The sequence below is a fragment of the Podarcis erhardii genome, assembly GCF_964252035.2.
Source record: "Podarcis erhardii genome assembly, chromosome: 4".
Lineage (NCBI taxonomy): Eukaryota > Metazoa > Chordata > Lepidosauria > Squamata > Lacertidae > Podarcis > Podarcis erhardii.
Window position 1 is genome coordinate 34,220,912 of NC_138508.1, and position 18,649 is coordinate 34,239,560.

The window sequence follows — 18,649 nt, forward strand, 5'->3', positions numbered from 1 at the left end:
GGAAGGAGCAGCCTGAAAGGGCTCCTTTCGGCCACTCGTCCCTCCACCGCCACCTCTGCTGCTCACAAGAGCAGGCATAGGAGCCACGATTCGGAGAGGCACAGCACAGTGCAATGCCTCTCCCAACCACGGCTCCTGTGCCTGCCCTTGCGAGGGGTGGGCGGCGGCAGTGGGACCAATGGCGAGAAAGGGCTCCTTTTGGGCCACTTGTCTCTCCGCTGCTGCCACCCGCCTCACTCAAGTATAAGCCGAGGGGGGCTTTTTCAGCATAAATAATGTGCTGAAAAAGTCAGCTTATACTCAAGTATATACAGTACTACCCCAGTGCAGCAGCAGGGTGTATGCACACAACTGTGAGCAAGGACCTCTCTGCACATTCATTTGAGGAATAAAGGACTGGTTCTGATCTAGAGGCTGTAAGTTTGGAAGGCGGTACGAATTCAAAAATTTTGAGAAACAATGTAATAAATAGAAAGAAACAGCTCTGTGCTGCATCACGCCCTGCTCTAAAAACACGTTTGCCAGGTCCAAAGGCTAAAAGGACTCCTTAACATCAAGAAATTAGTTAAACTGAAGGGAAAAATATCACAAGATATAGATATCAAGTATTCCTTCACTGAAGCGCTACAATAAGAAAAGCTACACCAATACCCCTTACTGCACCAGTTCTTAATTTTAACCTTCACCTGAAAACTACAAATAAGCCCTTCATTTCCATAAGACTGGAGTCTGTGATTTTTGCCTGCAAAGTTTGTGATTTGGTAGCCTAGGATTCCTGACTTCTTTCATATGACCCGTGCTAGTGAGAGGGTGTGCTGTCTACAGTTGGACTGGATCAATGCAAGTATTCAGGCAGCCGGGACAGCAAAAACTAGAACAGCCTGTGAACTGAAAACTATGGCCAAGTCTCTATTGGCAGACTGGAAGAGTGGAAAAATATGTTTTCTTTCTCTGGGATTTATACCAGCTCTCCAACAGCAAAAGACAGCTCTGGCTCCAAGGTTCTCCCACCCACGCTTATGGAAAAGTGACATGAAATTTCTCAAACAGGCTAATTAAAGCAATATTGCTTCAAAAACATTTTTAAATAAAAAACAGCTCCCTTGGCAGCACGGCAAAAAGCCTCCCCAAATGAAAAACGTATTAGCTGTCAGGAGAATATTTCCGTGCTAGTGCCTGGATTCAAGAAGGGAAGGAGGGGAGAGACTTAACAAAGACATAAAAATGATTTGCAGCAAACATGTTTAATGCTTCAGGAATGTCTTGGCATCATGCAACTAAAATAATAATAATAAAAGTAAAAAGAAGGTGTAAAGGAGTGAACTTCAGAAAAGTGATTAATTCTTTAAAGGCAGGCTGGGGAGGGAGAGCCATGTTTCCACTGGGTATTGCAGACAGATGGGAGGTTAATTCTTCACTCCCAAGATATCGTTGGGACAAAAATTAAGGAGAGAGTGGTGCTGATTTTATTTTCCCATTTCTCTTTCTCATGGGACAAAATGTTAGGAGACACAGAAAACAGTGGTGGGAGAAAAGAGATTTGAAAGCTTGGCTGCTGACATCACACATTTATCTGATCAACAAAATACAAATAGAATCAGGAAAAATTAATGTGCCTCCTGGTGGTCCAAATTCATCACAGCCATTTTTGAATCCCAGAGCCAAGGCAAAGGCTCCAAAATTACTGGCAAAGGATATGTATGCACAAAAGCAGATCCAGAGCTTTAAACAAAAAACAGCCAAAGTCGTCTCGGCCAATGAGCAGAGAAAGAACAGCCCAACACTTCTGCAAGCCAAGCCACTAGGGAACAACTTTCTTTGTAGATGGAATATAAAACATTTTCTGCTATTACAAGGTTTGCTTGTAGAAAGAAGAAGCAACCCAAGCTCAGTTTCACAAGGGTAAGAATGGCTTTTTCATAATAAAAAAGAACCATGACTTATCTTCTGAAATGCATTTACATCTCTGCTACCTTTTTTACTTATGTCACTTTATTTTCCCCATGCCCTCAAATTCCCCAACAGGAAAACAGAGAAAATTAATCTCTCATCTATAGGAAGATCAGATTTCCACATCAATATTCTGTCACTTTTATGATACAGTAGTACCTTGGTCAAAACAAAACAAATTCCTTCCAGTAGCACCTTAAAGACCAACTAAGTCAGTTCTGGGTATGAGCTTTCGTGTGCATGCACACTTCTTCAGATACACTGAAACAGAAGTTTCCAGACCCTTCTATATAGTGAGAAGGTGGGGAGGGGTATTACTCAGAAGGGTGGTGGGAATGGGTGATTGGCAGATAGCTGTGATGAGCCTGTTGACGACTCTTAACGACTGCAATAGGTCTTACAGGAAAAAGCAAGGGGTGAAAAGGTGAAAAATGGCTTTGTCATGTATAATGAGATAAGAATCCAAGGTCTTTGTTCAGACCAGGTTTCTCCATGGTTTTGAGTTTGGTGATAAGTTGTAATTCAGCAGCTTCTCTTTCCAGTCTATTTCTGAAATTCCTTTGTAGTAAAACAGCTACTTTGAGATCTTGTATAGAATGTCCTGGGAGATTGAAATGTTCTCCTACTGGTTTCTCTGTCTTGTGATTCCTGATGTCCGATTTATGTCCGTTTATTCTCAAAGTAGCTGTTTTACTACAAAGGAATTTCAGAAATAGACTGGAAAGAGAAGCTGCTGAATTACAACTTATCACCAAACTCAAAACCATGGAGAAACCTGGTCTGAACAAAAACCTTGGATTCTTATCTCATTATACATGACAAAGCCATTTTCACCTTTTCAGCCCTTGCTTTTTCCTGTAAGACCTATTGCAGTCGTTAAGAGTCGTCAACAGGCTCATCACAGCTATCTGCCTATCACCCATTCCCACCACCCTTCTGAGTAATACCCCTCCCCACCTTCTCACTATATAGAAGGCTCTGGAAACTTCTGTTTCAGTGTATCTGAAGAAGTGTGCATGCACACGAAAGCTCATACCCAGAACTGACTTAGTTGGTCTTTAAGGTGCTACTGGAAGGAATTTGTTTTGTTTTGACTATGGCAGACCAACACGGCTACCTATCTGTAAGTAGTACCTTGGGTTACAGACAGTTCAGGTTACAGACTCCGCTAACCCAGAAATAGTACCTTGAGTTAAGAACTTTGCTTCAGGATGAGAACAGAAATCGTGCTCTGGCGGCACGGCAGCAGCAGGAGGCCCCATTAGCTAAAGTGGTGCTTCAGGTTAAGAACAGTTTCAGGTTAAGAACGGACATCTGGAACGAATTAAGTTCTTAACCTGAGGTAGCACTGTACTGGTGCAACTTGGTAGAGTATGCCTGCATCTTTAAATAGTAATATGGCATAACAGGGATATTCACACATTCAAGATTTGCCAGCTACATCATGTGCAGTTGGTAATGCACAGAAATCTTATTTCAGTTGTGCCTCTCCATACATGTGGGGGGAAATGTAGCCACCTCACTTGTCATGGGATATGTTGCTAATATTAAATATACCGTATAACTGCTCATCTGAAACACACGAAACAAGCACAGGTCTATGTCTAACGCTCTGTCCTCTTGGCCTTCAACTGTCTCTTGAGAAAGCAAGTTGTAATTGTATAGGCCTGGTTCACACTTAAAATTACAGTTGAGAGAAAATTATGGCTTAATGTGTACATGCAGCAACATTAATGATGTAAGTGGACTCTGCTCTGCACACTGCAGCACAAGAGGGGAAACAAGCCACTGTCTGGCTTGTTGAAGTGGCCAAACCCAGTATCATGGTTTATATCTCCTAAACAGACTACAAGCAGAAAGTCAAGAACAAAGCTTGGTTACTATTCATAGTTTGTTTGGAGAAAAACAAAACACAAGCATGGGTTTGGACGTCACAACAAGCCAGACTCTGGCTTATTTACATACAGCACAGTAGCAGGGGAGCAGAGCAAGAACTTTCCAGCAGTGTGCACTAGCCCACTCTGCATTCATATTAAACTATACATAAAAAACAAACTATGATCTAATGTGCCATGCAAACAGGGTCATAGTAAATTATAGCAACAGCTCCACTTTTTTGGGGAAGATTTGTATGACGAAGTCTAGCCTTCACCACACCTGTAATTTTAAGCTAGAAAACCCCCCCAAAAACCTGAGCCTTTGCCCAATACAATTCCAAACTATATAGGCTGAAGAAAAACATTTTACCTTGCATCATGGGGATATTAAGTGCCGGGTTACTGGCCTACCTATCAAAATAGTTTGTGGGGGTTGGGGGGGTAGATCAATATCTTGCCCACCTGCCATATCCAGTTTCCCACACTTTAGCTAGAAGATAAAACTGCCTGTAATTACTACTGCATATTGGCAAGAGACTTTACAACTCAGCTTCAGGATTTTTGTTTGGTTTTGCAAAGAAGAAGAAGAAGAAGAAGAAGAAGAAGAAGAAGAAGAAGAAGAAGAAGGGGGGGGGGGGAGAGAGAAGCCAAAGTGAAGAAAACAGATATACAACAAAAAGGCCTAGTGTGTTATTACGAGCTTTGGAGTAAAACAGAGCAATCATAAAGAAAAACTGCCAGCCACTACACTGATGTTGCTTGGAACTTGAAATCTGTGTTCTATATATAAGAAGCCAAGGAGCTCTTAAACTGAACTGAAATGTAAAATTAAGAACATCTGCTGTCAGTTTGCCTTTGGTCCCAGATAACATATTGCTTTAAACTGGCACTGTTCTTTACTTAGTTAGTTGCCATCCATCTTGCCCAAATTTGGTGATTTTTGCAAATCCCCCTTAACTCTGTCCACAGTTTCTGAAGGACTCAAATCCTTCGATGGATAACATTAGGCAGAAGAAAATGTACTAGACAGAAAGAAGTGCTCCTGGGGGGGAAATAAATTGAAAATAATTAAAATGACCAAATCTCCAAATATATTATTACATCAAATTCAGTAAAGGATTACTGTGGAAAGATGCAAGTTCAGGAAAAGAAAATGACTAAAAGCCTCTTTTAATGCAAAGCAGAATATGATATGTTTCACTGGTAATCCACATTTAAGCTACAGGAATACAGAATGGTGGAGCACTTTGCCTGGCTTCCATTAAACTCTGGCTGCATTGCTAACTCACTTCATATACAACGTAAGCAAACCTCTTTGAGTTGAAATGGCTATAATAGCGTAGAACAAAGAATATCTGAGAGAAGAGCCACGTCCTACTGCAGATGTTTAAACTGACTGTTGCTGTTTTGGTGTGACAGTGGTTGTGCAATCATGCTGGTCCTACAAGTCCATATAGCCCAGCAGCAACCAGCACAGAGACTGGTGCCTTGAACATTAGGAGACTGGGACTCTTGATACACCCACAAAACATCATGGGCCAGATTCTGCTAAGTCATTATGCAATGGAAGTGATCACAGAGACCCTCTAGTGCAGGGATGTCCAACAGGTTGATGGTGATCTACTGGTCGATTGCAGGATGCCCCTGGTCAATCGTGGGATCCTCCCCCGCCCCAAAAAAGGAAAAAAAAGCTGAACAACCTTGGCTTCCCTAAGTTTTTTTATAGTGGTTGTAGATCACAGTCCCTTGGAAGTTGGACCTTAGCAAGATGTTGAATTCCACCCCATGTAAGTTCATAGTTCCATTATCTCCACCTTTCTTACATACCTAAAACATATCCTCCTTCTGTTCTCAGCTGCTGTGTTCCTGTGCCACTGTCACAAATGTACTTTACGTGTACTTGTATATGTGCAGCCTCTCCCCTGCTCTCTATTGTAAACCCATATCCCCATATGCAAAGACACATCTTTCAGACATCCTTCCCTACCTTGCACATATACATATCCTATCCAGCCTTCCAAACTTGTGTATCACATATTCCATTTATCTCCTCACATGTCTACTATCACCATTATATAAATCCAGGAACAGTCCTATGTTTTCATTTCTTTCTCTCCCTCGCTGTAATTCTACCCTGGAAGTTCTTAGAGGGTGAAAATGGCTTTTCAACATGGAGCCAACAGCTGTATCAAGGGACTTATCAGATTAGAGGCCCTGACAGAAGCAAAATGAAAAATGAGGCTTTTTGTTGTTGAAAAGACAGCTGCAAATGCCCCCAGGTCCCTAAAGATGCCTCTGTGCAAGGGTCACTGCCCACTGCCACTTTGCAAAAAGCTAACACCCAGGTGTCCAGCTCCAGCTGAAGGCTGCTTTGATAGCTTAATATTCAGAATGGAGCATCCAAATGAAAACGAAGGATGCTTCACAAAACTGTAGATTTTTTAGGTAATACTCAAGAGAATTTTGTTTACAAAGCAGACTGCCTCTTCTTCTTCTTTGAATTCTTCATATACAATGCTAAGTTCACCTGGTGTTAATTAGAACAGCCAGCTGTTCTTGCTTATGCTAAAACTGGCCCTCTTTCATTATATTAGCAAATATGCTAGTTACATATTTACTGAATTCCACATTTTTTATCATCTTTTTTCTTGCCTCATCTTGCCACAATTTCAGTTTTGAGAAGTGTCTGCTGATAAGAATTATATGCTGAAATTCAACATTGTGCAGTGTTGAACGTTCCATTCACAAACATTGCAGCTTGCCGGACCCACCCCCCTTCCTCCCGCCATAGGCTGTTCTGGGGGTTCTCATAACTTGCCACCAGAGCCCATTCTATAGGGCACATAGGGGAAGAGAGGGAAACCGCAATGTGCAAGTGGAAGTCCTTGCACAGGGCTTCTGCTGAAAGGGTTTGTTACGTGAATCCAGCCAGTTTTAAACAGGGTTCTTCCCAATCTAGCTAGTTGGAGGCAGCAAAAGATCCATTTCGGAAGGAGGGACATTGCATTGAAAATACTGTTGGAGAGAATCCTTCTGTACTTTGGCTACAATGAACCTTTCTAGCATTCCATTTGTGTGTTTAGTTTGGGGGTCTTTTATTCCAATTTTTGCTCAGAGGCAGAAAACAACTAGGATTCAAGCAACACTGAATACAACAAATGTACAGTGCTGCATTAGTCAGGAGGGTACCGATTAGGTCAGTTCACTTTGGAATATGAAGCGAATGAATTTCTCAAGCATTCCCTATCCTTGTGCACAGGATTTCCTATGCAACCATCAGAGTCAGAAACAGGTAGTATTTATCAGAGAATGCCAGTTCACATGCAACATTTTTCCTTCATGAATAATATAACTGCAACAAATAAAAGATGTACACTGCCATGTGTGAAGATTATTTTCCTGTATTTATCTTTGCTTGGGAGCGGCTGCACACATTCACTAGCTAATATGAGCAACTGCAACTCTATTGTTGCTTTAACAAGTCTACCATTTCCACATTTCCTTCCCTCTGTCAAGGACTATATAACAATAGTCAATTTATCTCTACGTTTAAAAAAATCTGCTAAAGGAATTAACTGCTAGTCTCAACTAGTTCTCCAAAGTAGCCTGAGCAGGGACCAGCTCAAGGGTGTCAATCAGCATCTCTGCACTAAAGGCAGGCATATCCCAAGGCTAAAGTTCAGCTGCCAACATGTCAAAAATATTGGCAGGGATAATCCCATTCAGACATGGTGCCTTTGGGAAACAGGAAGGGCGATGTGTAAACCTCGTAAGAAACCTTAACTGCCACCAAAGAGACGGAGATATAGTCTCTAACATACCTTCCAAGAACCAAAGGAGAATTATTATTTTTTTAAAAAAAGGAGGGGAGGAATCCTGAATAAAGATTCTTTTAGATCCATCTTTGTTTGACAACCAGGGATGTCTACCCACATCCCCTTTCTCTTTTTATGTGTCCCTCTGCTTCTCTCTTTCCACAATGGGCCCAGATGCCTACTCTGAATACCTCTGAACAACCTCCATTGGGCTTGAATTGCAACTTCTTTCTCAGCTAAATCCCAACAGACTCCTCAATTTTTTTGAAGCTTCTCCACCACATACTGTTCTAGGGCATCCTCAGGGTTCCTACAAGGTACTGCTCTCCTTGCCTATCTTCTGCATCCAGAAGTATACTTCACCTTTCAAACTAACATTTTCCAAGGCAGCTTGCAACAAAACCAAGCCCTTGTTGCTCTGGCCAGTGGCAGAGATAAGGGTGACTTTTCCCTCACTTGTGCAATCCCAAGGGACACAGCAGGCTTCCTTCTCCTGGTGCAGGAGAGCAGGTTCTTGAAGCTACTCATTCTCTGTTTGATGGCTGGGGCTAGGTTAGTCTTGCCCTTTCCAAGGTGTCACTTTCCTTGGAGGGCTGGTGCCAGAGGCCAGCGCTCTTTCCCTTTACACCTTTAGTCTCAATGACTCCAGCATCCTTCCCCGAAAGAACGAACACAAGAAGTTGTCTTATACCAAGTGAGATTGTTGGTCCATCTATCTCAGAATTGTCTACAGTGACAGTGGCTCTCCAGGATTCTGACTGGATTCTTTCCAAGCCCTAATTAAAGATACCAGGGACTGAATATGCAACCTTTTGCATGCAAACCATGTACTTTGCCACTAAACCTTGCATCACATAAGCCCACCTTTCTGCTGCCTACCTGTCCAGCTCTCTCAATATCTAAGAGGCATTTTGCCTATTTGTGTTCATGGCCTTCTCTCAAGAGCACGTGGAGCAAATGTTGAGCAACTAGAATACAACAGAAATTGAATGGGCATCTTTTGAACAGATATCTTTTGACTATCTCTGTGTTTACAAATGATAAGACATAACAGATCTTCTTGCATATTATGTAGCTTATCATATTCAGTCTGTCAGTGTTCACTTCATACATGTAGGGAATAAAATTACCAGTTGTGCCTCTTCCTTTCATACACAAAAGAGAAAATATTGTGATTATCTTTTATTTAAGCAAATTTCGTTTTATGCAAAACAACAAATGAACAAACACTCACGATAACATTAAACTATTGTTTTAAAGGCAATAATTCAAAACCTGTAACATACAGACTCTTCACTAACAATTCAACATAAGCATACTGGCAATATGGTTACATAGTAAATCAACTCTTTCCTGTCAAGCTGGTATGAAATGGCACATGATCTAACAATGTGCAAATTTAAGCCAGGCTGAAGAGTAGGGGGAGTATGGTAGTATTTCTGCCCAACACTGGGAAACAACTAGAATGGTGATGTCTGAACCCAGGTTTGTGGTTTGTTTCCCATAAACAAACCTCAAGCACTAAACCAAGAGCAAACCTTGGTTACTACTCATGGTCTGGATTCAAATGTCATAATAAGCCAGACTCTGAGTTGTTTCTTAGTGGTATGGTGGCAGCAAGGGAGGACTGGGGCAAGAACCATTTAGCTGTGTGCATGAGCACACTGCACATTCAATCACAGCTTGTTTTTAACTATGGCTTAATGTAGCATGCAAGCAGGATTGGCGAGTCTTGGAGTTTTCCAGTAAATATGTATGGAAGTTTAGCCTGTATCAATGGGCTCAAATTCAAAGTGACTTGGTGGAAAATTTTATGTGTCTCCAATTCACATAAGCTCTAGAAAAACAGGTGTTACTTCCTCGTCTGTGTACACTGGAAACTTTGAATCTGGACATCTGACATCACGTTCTTGGTAGTTACTTTTCTCCACTTTTCTCTAATAACATACATTCCTAATTTAATTATTTCACGTGGAATCTAGGAAAATATGTGTTCTGGGTCTTTTTCCATACTATTTTCACAGTCTACGTTATTAGCAAACAGCATACATTGTGCTGAAATATACCAGCCTCATTTAGTTTTTACATACAAGATTATTTAATAATCACATATTATTCCCAACTAGAGCTACTTCTGAAAGTGAATATTGTAAATGGCCTTTTTGTGATGTAACATCACTAGCTAACTTTGCTGTCTTCTTAATTTTAATTAAAACCGTTTTATTTCAACAGCAACAGTTTAGAAAAGCAAGCTGGATCTGTGGACCAGATTTTATGAACATTCAAGGAGATTTACTAGAAGCTCTGCTGTGGAAGCCTGACTCCCCTCATTCACTGAGGCTGGAATGGATAGCCATCAGCCAGGTAGGCTGAACAATGACCGCTTTGTCCAAATAAAAAACATTTGAGGGAATACTAGAAAGGCCCATAAGCAAAACAACTGTGCTAAGAGGCTGAGCAAGCAGCACTTTCCCAGTCCCTGTTAAATGCAAACCATGCTCTGAGTAATCTCATCCACCTTTTCACTCCCCTCCTCTATGAGCCCACAAGCAAAACACAGCCCCCATTCTGCTCTGGAATGCACTCTCCGAAACTTAATCTAACTGCAGAGCTCACTCCAAATCCCCAAAAGGCTTCAACCCAATGGCAGACCCCTCCCATGGAGCCTTGGAGCTGCTGTTCCATTCTCCTTCTCTAACCCGGCCCAACCTAAACATTTCACTTCTGATTAATATCTTGATGACAAGCCAATAATTCTTGGCTTTGAAACAAAACCAGCCCCTGTTTTGCACAAATGTATCTCCTTCAATCTTTTAGAGGCATATCTCCTTTCTCTATTTCCCTCCACGCCCTGTGGTCCCTTAAGAGGGAACCCTCCTGATACTAGTCAAGACAGGTTACTAGGCAGTTCTGTCCTATGACTCATACACATAATAGCATTTACCTTGTGGGCTTGCCATGTTAGAACTCTTGACTCTTAAACAATGCCAGCATCCCAATCTGAGTATCCTACTTAGTCCTATTTGTGGGAGTGCCTGTGTGAGCTCAGACAAGTACAAGGCGCTCTTCTTCACTCCAAAATGAGGCTTGTGGTGAAGCATATGTGTAACCCAGCATGAGGCCAGCATTCACATCCAAAATATATCCTATGTTTGAGAATGAAGGATGCTTAGATCATCTGATTAGCACTGAATCAGGCAACTAAAGACAATGTGTTGTACATTGAGGAAAAGAAGCAAAGCTACTCACTAGCTAATGTTACCATGGCTGGAACACTGGCAACAACACCTTCAGGCACACGGGCTATGCACTGGTACCGGCCCACTGTGTCGTTGTTTAAGGATGCCACGGTAAGCAATCTCTGATCAATATGGATCCCCAGGATGTCATCTGAGGGAAGCAGCTCCTTTCCATTTAGTCTCCAGGACACATTTACAGTCAAGGGCTCGACCACACACCTCAAGCTGACCAAGCCACCATACTTCTGGACCACAGAAGCAGGCTGCACGGTGACCTGACGAGATTGACCTGAAAAAGGAGGACAGTTGAGAAATCCTCATGAACACTGGTTTACAAAAGGGAAGTAGATCTACTAATACTGTAGGTACCAGCTATCAACATTCTAATCACATTCACATTGTTTAGGCTTGTCATGCATTAACCATTCTGAACAGAATTCAATAAAAATAGAACAAGATGATACCACAGGTTGAAGGCTATTGGCATTTAGTGGTTGGTTACTTATTAGTAAGATCATAAGAATACATCACATTCAACTGTTGAGACTTCACCTTAGGGATATAGATCTTCATTCTCAACAAGGGCACCATGCTGAGTTAATGTGGCTTTATATGTAGGTAAAGGCATGTTCCATTACACACTACTCTAGCTGCCTTCTCTCTCTCTGTCCTGCCCTCTACTTCAGGAGAGACAGTACACAAAGAGAACATTTGTAATACAGTGCTGCCCCGCAAGACGAACGCCTCGCAAGACGGAAAACCCGCTAGACGAAAGGGTTTTCCATTTTGGAGGCGCTTCGCAAAACGAATTTCCCTATGGGCTTGCTTCGCAAGACGAAATGTCTTGCGAGTTCCTGCGGGTTCCCCCCCCCTTCCCCCCTTTTCCGCTGATCCGCTGATAAGCCGCTTAACAGCTGATCCGCTAAAAGCCGCTAAACTGCTAATAGCGCTAATCCGCTAAGCTGTCAATAGGCTTGCTTCGCAAGACGAAAAAACCGCTATACGAAGAGCCTCACGGAACGGATTAATTTCGTCTTGCGAGGCACCACTGTACTCTGCTTCCATAGTGAGAGAAGCAAAGTACTGTCCTATGGTGACTAAGTAAAAAAGCAGTACAAAGTGGAATGTAAGAACTGTCTTGCTGAATCAGATCAAAGGACAACATTCTGTTTTTAACAGGGATATACCGTAGCCCTGGAAATCTCATAAAGCAAGAAAGGCCTCTTCTGTTATTTTGTCCCCATCACTTCATGGTTAGAGGTATACCACTTCTGGAATTAGGTGGGTCTGCCATTTGGCTGCTCACCCATAGGCAATTGCTACTCACTCCAGGTGAGCAGCAAATTTCATGACTCAGCAATGATTCTCAAATGTTGACTTGGGATTTGAAAGCAGTCCTAAGTGGCCGAAAATAAGGCTACAGAAAAAGATTAAAGGGAGGGCAGCATTTGAAAGTTGAGAAGTAGGACCAATCCCATAAGCAAAATGGAGATAAAGTTGAGTCCTTGAAAATGCAGCAGCTTAATAATAATAATAATAATAATAATAATAATAATAATAATAATAATGTATACCCCGCCCATCTGGCTGGGCTTCCCCAGCCACTCTGGGCGGCTTCCCAAAAAATATTAAAATACTGTAATACATCAAACATTAAAAGCTTCCCTAAACATTTATTAGGGGAAAATGGGGGGGGGCACTCACCCAAATTTGCAATGCAACCAGCAGATGCCAAGAGCAAACAGATGATAGCAGTCATTGGTCTTTCCCCCTCTGATATCATGGCCATCCCATGCAGAGGAGTCTGGAGCAAAAGATGCCAAGTGAAGTTCCCATAAGCTGCCCCAGAGGACTTAAGGGTGGAAATTCAGCTTTGTGAGGTGCCCTGGATGACAGGGAGATAAGAGATAAAATAGTAGGTTAGTCAAGAGTCAAGAGAATACCGGTAGTTTTTTTGACACAAATCAACACGCAGAGTCAGCATTTAGTCCTCAGAGGTTGGAATCACAAATTTAAAGGCAAACATGGATAGTTGTGCCTCTTAACCCTAATAAGTGAAGGCAGCATTCCATCTTGCCATGAAGGCAGCTTGAGGTGAAGAAACTAGGTGGTTCAGATCTTATCGCCTCTTTTGCAAGGACCGTTTACAAGAGGAAGTCATAAACATGAATGCAGCGCAGTGCACATTTATCTTCTCTTTTGTCGGCAAATCAATAAATGGTTCAGTACAAGATCCAGAAGGTCTCATAGCCAGAGGGTCAAGAAAACTGCCACAATTATACTGCAAATAGCAGTGTATGACAAAAATGATGAGTATTTAAACAAGTGGACTTTTGGTTACTTGAAGTTAGCAGCAGTAATTGCCTTTTGGAACAACAAATTCATGTAAACTAAGGATATAGAAGCCTATGGATTGTCAATGTACCGAGCTGCAACCATACTTAAGCATTTGGTGGAAGAACATAAGCACTGTTCACATGTTACACTCATGGTAGTGATCAATATGACTGTTTTTCACCACCACCACCACACACTCCCTTGCAGAAGATCTTTCATTTGTAGTAAAATTAATATGTGAACAACACAGTCCTGCTTAGCTCCCATTGTATAAACTCGATCCACCACAAATGAAACATCGCAGTGAACTAATGTGCTATTACGGATATTTTTAGGACATAAAATAAGAACAGGTCCAATCAAGTGCAGCTTAAATAGTTTGTTTGCCAAGTTCTGTTACCTCTTTACTTGGCTGTGGTTATAAAAAATATTTTGGTTTAAACAGAAAGACAAATGAATAGATTTCCTCAGCCCCTGGGCTCTTCTTAATACAAACAGATACAATACAGAGAAAAAAACAGGAAAAGAAAAGCTTTTTGGGGAGAAATTATGGTAAAAAGGAGACACAGAAAATTGTCACACAAGGATACACCAGATACTATATAGACACAGTGCTCACATACCGCAGTAAGGAATTTAAAAATAAAATAAAACCAGACCAATATAAATGCATCCAGACTCAGGCTAGAATCCTCACCCCACTGACTTCAAAGGCAGTGTCAAATTAGATTTAGACTTTACTTTGAGCATGGTACTGTCAAAGTAAAGCATTTTAAAGTCATTTTTAACTCCAAGGGAAGAGATATAAGCCCATGCTTCACTCTTCCATTCAATCAATGGAGCTTTAAAATTCTCAACTTTGACTGGACTGAATCCTTCATTATCCCACCAGTAAAGGTGCAACAGGGACAATGGATTAGAGGAAATGAAAAGTAAGAACTTTGTTTTTATAAATTATTTCCCTTCAGGTTAAAAACAATTTCCTGTCCGTGGACTGGGGGCATGGAAGTCACTTTCATTAAATCAACGACTACACTATTGGCAGAGATTAAGAAGGGGGAGAATCAGATGCATGAGGTGTAAAAGCTAATATCATCAGCGTTACCTATCCCCATGCTGCTCAAAAGTGTGTATATGTGGAAAAATCTGTATACACTGCGGAGAACAAGAAGAGGGATGGAGGAAGAGACAAAGGAAGATTGAGGGAGTCCTATAATAGTAACATTGGCAGCTATAGAGGTGTTTGTTGATTAGAATCTGAAGGTTTTATTGAGGAAATGCTGCCTGCAGCTTCAGACCCCCTGCTGCTTAAATAAGGGCCAGCCAAGCAATTCTTGTTACTACCACACCATCTGAAATTTATGAGGAGGGTCCTAAATGAAAAACAGCCCATGTTTCAGCTGCTGGGCATGAGCAAGCCTTTTGCTGCAACTCGAGGAATGGATGAAGGACAATGGGGGAAGGGAGAAGGTGTTTGGGGAAAGGAGAAATGAAAAGGGAACTCAGACAGGCAGGCAGAATTGTCAAAGCCTGTAAGGTGGTTTCCTGTCTAAGGGCAACTGCAATTCTGCCAGGTCTTCAGTCAAAGGGATTGACGTATCAAAGTTCTACAAGCTGAGTGAACTGGACTGTGATGCTATGAGAAGTGATTTGGTAGTAATTCCCACTGAACTTATGAGTAAATAAGGGTAAGATCCCACTGCATAAAACACAACCAAGAGTCTGTACTTTTCAGTTTTTGCCCCTGCTTAGTCACAGGTACAATTTTGACAGAAACAAATAAAGAAACACTTCAAGGCTACGGCATGGGGGAAGAAGAATGACTACTCCTTTTAACTGTTAATATCTTGCTCACCTTTGAACTACTTCAAATGAGAAAAGATGTAAGGGAAGAGTGCACGAGTTATGTATTTTATCGTGCAGGAAAATAAGCAGACACTGCAAAACTTCCATTAGGAAAGTCTAGGTTTTAAATGGGCTGCCAAACAAGATAGTCTTGACTCTGCCACTTTTACAGATAGGTAGCCGTGTTGGTCTGCCATAGTCAAAACAAAACAAATTCCTTCCAGTAGCACCTTAAAGACCAACTAAGTCAGTTCTTGGTATGAGCTTTCGTGTGCATGCACACTTCTTCAGATACCTGTATCTGAAGAAGTGTGTATCTGAAGAAGTGTGCATGCACACGAAAGCTCATACCAAGAACTGACTTAGTTGGTCTTTAAGGTGCTACTGGAAGGAATTTGTTTTATTCTGCCACTTTTGTTCCTGTTGTCAGGTACCAAAGAGAATCTATTTACGAAGCTGAACTATGTTCCATATTGACCATGTATTAGGCTGGATTGATAAAAAACCCAACCAGAAATGATGTCCCATTCTTGTCATAGAGGCCAGCCAGCAGCAGGATGCTGCAGAGAAGGCATGCCCACAATTAGTCATGTGCTCTCAGCCCATTTCTGAGGGCTGAAAAAAACGATAGAAAAGAAAGCTTTTTTAAAAAAAGTGTAGGCCAAGGATGTAAACCAATCCATTAATCTTCTCCACTTTGGTGACATTTACAAGGAATCTGAGGTGGCAGACCAGTTTATAACATCAGCCCTAGATACGCCACTCTTGAAGACTGATTTTAGAAACAGGAAAGCCAAGCTAAATACACAATTTAAATGTTGTGAACATCAGACCCCATAAAATGGACATTTTAGGCTTCCCTCTTGATCTGAATATAGTAATCTCTAATTATTTTTTGTTTGCATGAATTAGTTTTGTCTACAGGTATACAAAACAATTAGTCTGCATCATTGCTCATGGTAATTAAAATAAGTGATTATCTGCAAGACAAGATTTACAGTAGGTCACTTGCAAGTTAACTAAGATTACAGGTTTAATTTCATTTTTTGTTTTAATGGTTGGATCACTATTACTTTTATGTTTTCTTCTATGCTGCTTTGAGCATCTCATTTGTGAAGGGGGAAAGCATGGGGCGTTTTTTTAGAAGAACAAAATAATGTACAGTATTTGAAAAAAAAAAAAAGTTCATTGATCTCAGTAACACATACATTTCCATATATGTTAAGAACAATAGGTCATGACCATAGGTCAAGTAAGCCCACACAGAATAGTGACACAAATACTTATGGAATAGCTCATTAACTGACCACATTAAGACCAGCTGTTAAATTGCTACTTATGGTTTCTGCCATAGAGGTGAGACTGTGGCTGCATACACGCCATACCTTTGAAGCACATTTGTCCCCACCCCCCATGAGAATCCTGAGAATTGTAGTTTACGCTACACAGAGTTATAGTTTCCAGCACCCTTATATTATAGTTCCCATGATTCTTTGGGGGTGGGGAAACATGCCTTAAATGTGAGTAGTACAATGTGAATGCTTCTTAGTGAAAGCTTAAGGTTTATGACATTTAGAGAATCTCCTGAAACTTAAGCCTTATTCAGGTGTTCTCCCTTCTGCAATTACTGCTGAGTGAGAGGAAAAGTGGGGACAACAGTTGCTGGCCCTGCCCTTCCATCATGATCCCCTAACCACCTTACACACACTGAAGAGGGAAGGTCTGGTGTAGGGCATCTGCCCAAGCAGAGTTCTGAATCATGGAGCGAGCCTAAACACATAGAGCAGCCTCCCCAATTCAGTTTTCCCCACCCTCCAATGTGTGGAAGGTGATGAAGGGGACACAACAGTAGGGTCAGAGCCATCTAGCGTGGCCCACTGACACTCCTCACGGAACTATAATTTTGACAACAGCTGTTTCTCAGTAAGAGATCAATGAATAGGTATTGCTGTATTCTTTCACATAACTGACTTTTGAATAAATATATAATTTTGGTGTTTTCTATGCTTTACAGATAGACCACGAATGCATGCTGCTATTGTTAACAATTCTTGAATTTGGTGGGTATTGTAGGACAAAATGTAAAAAGTAACAATGAAGGAGGGGAAGAATGAGATGTGAAAGCGCAGGTGTTTTAAAAAAAAACAGGTGGAAACTCTTATTTTTCCCAGGTCTTCACACCTACTGTACTGTATTGCACAATCACAAATCAAAGACATACATTTCTATGAGACAAAACAGCCAAGAGTTTTGTAGCACTTTAAAGGCTTAACACATTTTATTAAGGCATTAGCTTTCATGATGAAGCCCACAAATGCTTATGCAATGATGACATTTGTTAGTCTTTAACATGTCACAAGGGTCTTTGTTGATTTTGCTGCAACAGATTAATGTGGCTACCCACAGCCCTGGAAATTTACAGATTAGGTTGCCCATTTGACCAAGTGATAAAAAGCAGAAAAAATATGTTTCAATGTTAGTCAGTGTATCTGTATTAACACACATATATTCATATAATCAAATCTTCTCTAGCTGTTTTGATAGTCTACAAGAAAATTGAAAACTGAAAGCATTTAGGACCATCATGCAACTCTACCACTGAGACCCTCCCTTGCTTATAGACTAAGGACTGAAGTAATTATGGCACGTGAACGCTCTCTTGCAACCCAGAAACCAATGTCACCAGCTAAAGCGACAATTGCCTATCACAATTGTGTATGATAGGGGACTTCCACTGATAATCTAATATACTTAATATCCCAGTCCCAAATTCATAGCGTTCTCAGGTACAAAGCGGCCTTAATCAAAAGCAATGCTGGCGTTCTTGCATCATGCTTCATTTCTGTTACTTCTTTCTACCCTCTTATCCAAAGTGAGATCACAGTAAAATGGAATAGTCAGTTTACCCCTTGCGTTGCCCGCCTTCCACACACTCTGGAAACTGCCTTAGCCCTATAAAGGATAAAATCTCCTTACTAGAGTGGGAAGGGGGGGGGGGGGAGAGATGCACTTCCTTTCTTCTATATATTTCTCCCCCCCCAACCCCACACACTTAATTTTCACTCCTCTCCCCCCCCCCCTTCAATTCTGTATAAATTCAATTTGACAACCCTGCTAATTGGATAAACGTCGTTCCCTATGCTCCTTTAAAGCAGTTCTCTTTTCTTTTCTTGTTTTTGGAGGGTGATTGTGGCTGTTCTTTAACATGAATTCCATCTGCTTTATTTCTCCTCTCCCTATTCAGCATCCTTCCTGAATATTTATGAAGTGTTTTGCCATCCCCCTTCCAACCTTCCCTCCTTCCTATCTCCTTTTGCTCCCTTCTCACCTCCCTCTTTCCCTCCTTTGGCCAGCCAGCCCCACTCCCTCCCATGTTCCTTCTTCCTTCCCAGCTTGGCTCAGTTATTCCCTCTCCTATCTCTCATTGCCCCGGACAATAACCTTCCAAATGCACCCCCCCACCCCGCTTTAGATAAACACAGGCAGTGTCAAGTGTGAGGAGAAGGGGGGAGGGAGTTCAACTGCCAGTCAAGCCTCAGGTCTTCAATGAGGCCTAGAGGCCTACGCTAATCTGCTGCATGCTTGC

At 41.5% G+C, this 18,649-nt stretch overlaps 1 protein-coding gene across 4 annotated transcripts in view; it reads right to left on the reverse strand.

The window, feature by feature from the left end:
• BOC (BOC cell adhesion associated, oncogene regulated) overlaps positions 1–18,649 on the reverse strand; it is a 77,065-nt gene that overhangs the window by 22,364 nt on the left and 36,052 nt on the right. For all 4 annotated transcript variants that reach the window (XM_081859635.1, XM_081859636.1, XM_081859637.1 and 1 more), the window contains 2 exons: positions 12,586–12,766; positions 10,892–11,170 (listed from right to left, as the gene is read on the reverse strand). In XM_081859635.1, coding sequence (XP_081715761.1) covers positions 10,892–11,170; positions 12,586–12,670 — 364 coding nt within the window. In that variant the 5' untranslated portion in view covers positions 12,671–12,766. The remainder of the gene's footprint in view (positions 1–10,891; positions 11,171–12,585; positions 12,767–18,649) is intronic.